The 7,500-nt window shown below is 55.7% G+C and overlaps 1 protein-coding gene across 1 annotated transcript in view; it reads left to right on the top strand.

The window, feature by feature from the left end:
• The window catches only part of LOC135108382 (roundabout homolog 1-like), a 72,872-nt gene extending 68,665 nt beyond the window's left edge, over positions 1-4,207 (top strand). The window contains exons 6-8 of the mRNA XM_064019323.1: positions 1,176-1,442; positions 2,338-2,847; positions 3,884-4,207. Coding sequence (XP_063875393.1) covers positions 1,176-1,442; positions 2,338-2,847; positions 3,884-4,074 — 968 coding nt within the window. The 3' untranslated portion in view covers positions 4,075-4,207. The remainder of the gene's footprint in view (positions 1-1,175; positions 1,443-2,337; positions 2,848-3,883) is intronic.
• The last annotated feature ends 3,293 nt before the right edge of the window (positions 4,208-7,500 follow it).

Raw genomic sequence — 7,500 nt, 5'->3', positions numbered from 1 at the left:
GAAAGAAAGGAGAAAGGGAAGGGAGTGGGAGCGGAAAGAGAAAAGGGGAAGGAAATGTGGAGAGGAGGAAAGAAGGGAAAAATAGGGGGAGAGCAGAAAGAAAGAGAAAGGGAGGTAAGAGAAGGAAAGAGAGAGGAAAGGAAGGAATTGGAAGGAAAGGAAGAAAGAAGAGGAAAGGGGATGGAAAGAAAGAGAAGGCAAAGGATGGCAAAGAAAGAAAAGGGAAAATAGAATAGACCATGGAAGAAAGGAGAAGTAAAGAAAACGGGATGGAAAAAAGAGAAAGAGAATAAGGAAACGAGAGAAGGAAAAGGAAAGAAAAGAAAAGAGAAAGAAAGAGAAAGGAAGGGGGTAGAAGATACACAGTAGCTTATGATATTACGAAGAGAATAAGGAAAGAAGAAAGAAACGAAAAATGAATCAGATATAAGACAAGATAAACCAGGAAGAAGATAGTGTGAACATAAACAAGCCTGAGAGGAGATGGGCTAGCCTGAGATGGTCTATATAAGCAAGGATGGCTTAGAAGACATTAGCTGTGGTGTGGTGTGGTGTAACATGGGGTGGTGAGTCTTGCTAGCTTGTGCCGCAAAGAGAAACTAGAGGTTGGGGCGTGAAGGTCGAGACAAGATGAGGCAATATGAGAAAGAGCGCGACTTTTCTAGCAGTGAGAGGAGCGATGGTGGTCATATTGGGCGGGAAGGGAGGGCAGCTTAGGGCAGCGCCACTTAGAGCAGGGGAGGAGCAGGGGACGCTGGAAAAATACATTAGGAAAGCTAGAAAGGGGCCGCAATAGGACACACATGACAGGGAAGGATAAGTAGGGATGGTTAGGAGAGGTTGGATGGGGAAGGATGTAGTGTGGATGGACGGGGTGTGGAGGGGTGAGGATGTGGGGATGTAGAAGGATGTGGCGGGGTGTGGAGGAGCTGGGTGTGGAAGGACCAGGAGGGGTGTGGAGGTGGGGAGGGGCAGGGCGAGGCAGGAGGCAAGAGGCAGGGAAGTTGCCGCGCGGAGCCCTAAGTCGTATTTGATATAGTGAGCCACTTGAGGTCAAGGCTTACCCAACCACTAATCTTACCAAGTTACGCAGTAGTTTACCTCCACCATTATCCTCGCCTCCCCCACAAAGCCCTCGCCCCTTCCTTCTTAGCCCTAACAAAATCTCTCTACAGTGGCGCCGTTCTGGGTGAAGGCGCCGCGGGACGTGGTGGGGGTGGCGGGGGAGAGGGCTGAGCTCAGCTGCCGAGTTGGGGGAGACCCACCCCCGACTGTGGTGTGGCGGCGAGTGGGGGGCCGCATCCCCGTGGGCCGCGTGCGGGTGCTGCGGGACCGCGGCCTGCGTGTGGCGCCGCTGCGGCCTGAGGACAGCGGCGTGTACTTGTGCAAGGCGACCAACAAGGCTGCTGAGATCACCGCCAACGCCTCGCTCACCGTGCTCAGTGAGTACCGCGCCACGCCACGCCGCCACGCCGCCCTGTCCTGGCTGGTGAGGGTGGCGGGGCATCAACTATTCAGCGGCAGCGGCATGTTCATGTGTGTGTGTGTGTGTGTGTGTGTGTGTGTGTGTGTGTGTGTGTGTGTGTGTGTGTGTGTGTGCAGGCAAAACAGTGACATTCGGGCGTAGTAAATGTCAGTGTTTTCCTGGTGCACATCATTACAGCAGCTGTGTTTGGTACACCCTGCCCGGACGATGATGAGAATGTTGTTGTCGAGGCTGACACCGAGTCTTTGCCTACACTTTGCGCCGTGTGTGTGTGTGTGTGTGTGTGTGTGTGTGTGTGTGTGTGTGTGGTGTGTGTGGTGTGTGGTGTGTGTGGTGTGTGTGAGGGTGGATAGGCGTGTGTGTGTGTGTGAGTGAGTGGATGGGTGTGGGTGGCTTTCACGCTGGTGTTTGTGTGCGTGTGTGGTAGGGGGAGGGAGGGGGAGCGGGTTGAGTGGCATTAGTGCTGGTGATGGTGGTGTATCCAGCCAGGTGTTAATCATGTGTTGCTCACCTTGACTCCTTTGGCGGCACGTGAGGTGGAAGCTTGGGCTAATGAGCTGCACGCGCGGGCATTAATGCAGCGGCAGTGAGCACGACTATGGGAGGGTGAGGCAGATAATTGTGTATTAATTATGAGTGTTAATTACAGGACTTCAGCCCAAATGGCTCACTGAGAACGATCCGTGTGTGTGTGTGTGTGTGTGTGTGTGTGTGTGTGTGAGAGAGAGAGAGAGAGAGAGAGAGAGAGAGAGAGAGAGAGAGAGAGAGAGAGAGAGAGAGAGAGAGAGAGAGAGAGAGAGAGAGAGAGAATATATATGACTCTCGCCAGCTAACCCCTCCCCTCTCCACAGCCGCCCCCCAGGTGGTGGAGGTGCCCGGCGACGTGGAGGTGCAGGAGGGAGGCCGCCTGGCCCTCAGCTGTGCCGTGGAGGGCCGCCCGCCGCCCCTGGTGTATTGGACACGCGAGGGCTCTCAGACGGTGCTGCCCACCACCCGCACGCCCCTGCCTCTGGGGCCGCCCCGAGGCGAGGATGCTGGCGAGATAGGTGGAGTGCGGGCGGCCTACGAAGTGCTACACGCCGCCCACCACCTCTCAGGGCGCTACGTGTGTGGGGGTGTGAACCGCGCGGGCGGCGTGATGACTCGCGTGACGGTGAAGGTGCGGCCCTCCCACCTCCTGCCGCCACCCATCATCTCCGTGCCGCCTTCAAACCAGACCTTACAAGTGGGCGGGCGGGCCGCTCTCTTCTGCCGTGTGTGGGGCTCCCCGCCCCCAACTGTGAGCTGGAGATACCGTGGGCGGGCGGTGACGCCCAATGCCAGAAGAAAAATTCTGCCTGATAACACCCTCACTATTGACGGTAAGTCACGCACACACACACACACACACACACACACACACACACACACACACACACACACACACACACACACACACACACACACACACACACACGCCATTAAATAATAAAACTTAAGACATTATAAAGATTAACTAGCGGGGTGAGGCCTCCAGCTGGGTGCCGCAGGGGTGCCAGCACGCTCCTCCGCCCGGTGTGCTGTCGTGGGCGTCGCTTCGCTGCAACATATAACTTTCTACCAAAAGTACAAAATCCCAGTTTGAAGACCACGAGACCCCGCCTCTGCCAAACAGTGGCAGGCGTACACTGTTTGTAATTCAGCCGTAAATGAGATAATCGGGATGGTCATGAGAACTGATGAATATTTACAGAAATTTAACGGAACTCAGTGGAAACTCGTATTGTAGTTTTCGTTTATCTTGTGGTATTGAATGACAGAACACCGCGTTACTTCCGCCGTGAATGTGCAGCTAACAACTCTCCGCTGCCAGCCATGGTGGTCTTCACGAGGCAGTGGATCAGTGTGTGGCGGCGGCCTCGCACTCACACAACTTGAATACTGTTCATGCGGACTGCTCAGCAAACACCTGCGTCTCCCCGCCAGCCGCGGCCTCCATTGCGAGCCATGAGGGCACCATGAGGAGCTCCAGCCTCCCCAAGCCGCCATTACAAACACAATACTTGCCGGCAGGTGGTGGCGCGATACCTCCACAGTAACGCGCCTTCCAGACATTCATGTGGCAAGATGCGGGAAAGGAATCATTGCGCCACATTGACAGCAGGTGTTCCCGATGCTCCCGCGGCGGCCACCACGCACCTGAGGATGGCTCTTCCGCTAACTTCAAGAGGCCATTCCCTGTGGCGGCCTCGGAGCGTCCCAGACGTGACCGGGTTTACAGCCTCGCGCATCAACATGAGCCGTATTGTTTGCGAGGCGCGGTGTGGCGTGAGGAGAGTGTTTGGGTCACTGTGTGCAGAGTGTTGACAGCTTCTCTCCTTCCCTACACTTCACCTCTCTCCCTCCCTCCCTCCCCAGATGTGCGGGGGGATGACGCGGGACGGTACTGGTGCGTGGCCTCCTCCCCACGGGGCGTCACGGAGGCCGGGGCATTCATCTCCCTCGCCGCCCCGGGCCGCCCTCCATCCCCAGCCCCAGATCCTGCAACAGCCCCCCGCCCCCCGCCACGCCCACTGTGCGGGTGGCCAACGAGACTGCTGCTGTGGTAGAGTGGGCGGCTCCGGGCGGCGAGGGCGGCGTGACGGGCTACACTCTGGAGTACTACAGCAGCGAGGAGGACGGGGGCGCGGCCTGGCGGGTGGCAGCCGCCCACACTCCACACACCACCTTCACCCTGGGTCCCCTCCGTCCCGCCGCCACGTATGGAGTCACGGTGCGCGCCCACAACGCCCACGGTGTATCGGAACCCTCGGGCATTGCGGAAGTGGGCGTGGGCGGCGGGTGGGTGGTGGAGGAGGACGTGGAGGTGGCTGGTGGACTGACGGCGGCGCGGGTGGTGCTGCAAGAGGCGCGGCCCGTGCCCCCGAGACCCGCCGCCAAGATCCTGTGGCAGGTAAGCAAGTGACGCTTCTGTACTAGTGAGGGGTGAAGGGACGGGAGGGAGGGAGGGAGGTAGTGGGAAAAAATGGCTGAAAGCATATTGTTGAAGCGTGCGGGAGCTGGCGTGGAGAGGAGCCTTTGAAGGAGACGAACAGGTGGTGCAGGAGGAGGAGGAGGAGGAGGAGGAGGAGGAAGAGGAAGAGGAAGAGGAAGGAGTAAGGTCGGAAAAGCTCAAGAGGCAGATAAAAGAGGAATTTCCCTGTGTTGAGGGACGCCCCGAGGCCGCAGAGAGGCGCGAGGCGTGAAGGTGAAGGGTGCTCGCAAGTTTAGCTGTGAGAGGGAAGGGAGGGAGGGAGCCTGGCCGGGGGTCTTGTGGCCACGGCTGAGAAAGGAGGAAGGAAGGCAGGAGGGGGAACAGGAAGGGAAGGACAGAGAGGCGGGAGGGGGAACACGGAGGGAAGGACAGAGGGGCGGAAGAGGCAGCGGGGGTGAGGCAGAGGGACGCGATGGGCCAGGGAAGGACGGGAGGGAGCGAGAGAGCCAAGAAGGGAAGGATAGAGGCGGGAGGGGGTAGGAGGGGTAGGTGGAGGCGGCGGGCCATGTGGCGTGTGGTTTACGGGTCAGGTGGAGTGGAGTGAGTGCCGCGGCGAGACCCAAGTGCTGCTCAGCGTCTCTCAACACGACCTGTGGGGGATGGAGAGGCGAGCAGCGGCAGGCCAGCACGAGGCTCTCCCTCTCTCCTCTTCCCTCGCTCCCAACCCCAGCCTAAACCTCTCCTCCGCCTCTACCCACCTTCTGCAGCCCTCCCCCCGCCGCCTCTGAGCCAAGGAAGAGAAATTAGAAAAGTGCGTCCGTTTGTTGGAAGGGCAAACGTGGAAGTCTTGTCGGCGCGAAGGAACACTCTGGGCGCACTCCATCAGCGTCGCCGCGGGGAGACACGCCCGCCGGTTATTTGCTGGGAAAAATATCCTCGCTTCTGTCGGACTCACGGAAAAACGAGGAAGGGTTGGAGGGAAGGAAAGGAGAGAGAAGAAGAAAAGCGTTGCATGAGGTAGAAATACTGTAAAAGGGAATGAAAGAAAGAAGGAAAGAGAAAGTAGAATGAAAAGAAGGTGAGGGAGGTAATAAGTAAGAAGGAAGAAATGGAAGGAAGAGAAGGAAGGTGTGAAAACGAGAGTTACGTAAGAAAGAAGAATGAAGTGAGTGGAATTGGCAGAAGATTGGAGCGATAAGTACGGAAGAAACACAGGAAGCGATGGGGGGAATGAAGATGAAGTCAACACTTATGACACTCCTCGACGTCTTCCCCCTCCCCCCACCACCTCCACCACCACCACCACCACCACCACCAGGCGCCCTTAGCATTCACTCACTCACTCACTTACTCCCGCCACCCGTTGAATTATTCCCGAAATATTTCTATAACAGCAAATTTTCTGTGTACTTAAATTTTTCTTCATGGAAACTCGCGATAATTTATTACCATGAATGCTGTAAATCCCTCGCCTTCATCTGTCATCCTCACGTCTCGGTTCACAAGGCCGGAGTGATTCGAGGCTCATCAAGCGACATTATCAAATTTAATGTTCGTCATCAAGAGACGCAATCTCCTCTTGGCCTGCGAGCCCCGTGCTGATGCTCCTCATTCACTCCTCTTTGTCTCTCTCGGGGAGCGCGGCGACGCGGCCCCAAGCCCTGCAGCAGATGCGGGGGCTCGTGATAACGTTTGTGGCACTGCGATCAAAGTTACCACCAATAAGAAGCAGCATTCCGCCTTCTTTACTGCATGCTGCTGTGCGTTTCTCACTGCTGTTATTACTGGTGGTGTGCGGGAGGAGGGAAGGAGGGAGGGAGGAGCGGGTACACACTATGGCAGGGGGTGGGGGCGGCGCAGGCAGCGTTAAGAGGCAAATATAATAACAGGGAGTGCCATGGCGAGGCTGCGCGGCGGGTGAATCAGGGCGCGGAACACCAGTAGGGGGGTCAGGAGTCAGAGAGAGAACAACAACACAGACGCCACTGCCACCCCCCACCCCTCACCCTCCCCAGCTGTCTTTTCCTCTACCTGAACTATCCTTTCTTTCAATCCCATCTCTTCGAAGGGTAGTTCTAGCAGTGGAAGTCGAGTTTAGATGTAAGAGTATAACAACAGCTGGACACCTTTGCTACCTTCCCCGCCTTCTCAATCTGTCCTCTCTTAACAAAATCTACTTCTAGTCTCCATTTCTTCGACGGGCAGTTCCAGCAGCGGAAGTCAGAGTTCAGATTAAAGAGTATAGCAACAGATAGGCACCCTTGCTACCCTCCCTCGCCTTCTCCATTTGTTTTTCCCTCTCCCTTAACTGCCCCTCTTTCCGTTCTCTACCAGTGGAGGTCAAAGTTTAGATCTAAAAATATAACAGCAGACAGGCATTTTTCTATCCTTCCTTCCTCTTTCCATCTTCCTTTCTTCTCCATTAACTGTCTCTACTTCCAATCCCATTTCTTGGAGAGGCAGTGAAGGTCAGAGTCTAGGTCTTAAGAGTATAATAACAATGAGATAATACTGCTATCCTTATATTCGTCATCTCCACTCGTGTTTCCTCTCCCTCTCTCGTTGGTTTGTTGGTTTCAATTCCAGTATCTCTCACTAATGTTGTCCAGATCTTTAAACTGTCCTTGAAGTCTAAATTTCTCTGACTATCTTGAGATTTACCACTATAACACTCCAAGACACTATTGCCATCCTCGGTCACCCTCTCCAGTCAGTCTCTCTTAAACATACTCCAGCCTTCCAGCACCACAGTTCTTCCACGCATCATACCAACGATTTCAGATCCACGAGTATCGCCACAATGATGGACACAGGACTACCCTCCTCACCTCTTACCTCACCACACCTCTCTCTCTTCATGACCTGTCCTCGTCTTTCCCTCGCGTGGCAGGAGAGAGAGAGAAAGAGGGGTGATGCAGGGTAGACATTGAGGGTCCCCTGCAGAATGTACAAGCTGAGGGGCTGGGACGGATGTGCTCTCTCTCTCTCTCTCTCTCTCTCTCTCTCTCTCTCTCTCTCTCTCTCTCTCTCTCTCTCTCTCTCTCTCTCTCTCTCTCTCTCT

This window comes from Scylla paramamosain, chromosome 17 (genome assembly GCF_035594125.1).
Source record: "Scylla paramamosain isolate STU-SP2022 chromosome 17, ASM3559412v1, whole genome shotgun sequence".
In the NCBI taxonomy this organism is placed as follows: domain Eukaryota; kingdom Metazoa; phylum Arthropoda; class Malacostraca; order Decapoda; family Portunidae; genus Scylla; species Scylla paramamosain.
This window is presented reverse-complemented; position numbering and strand designations above follow the sequence as displayed.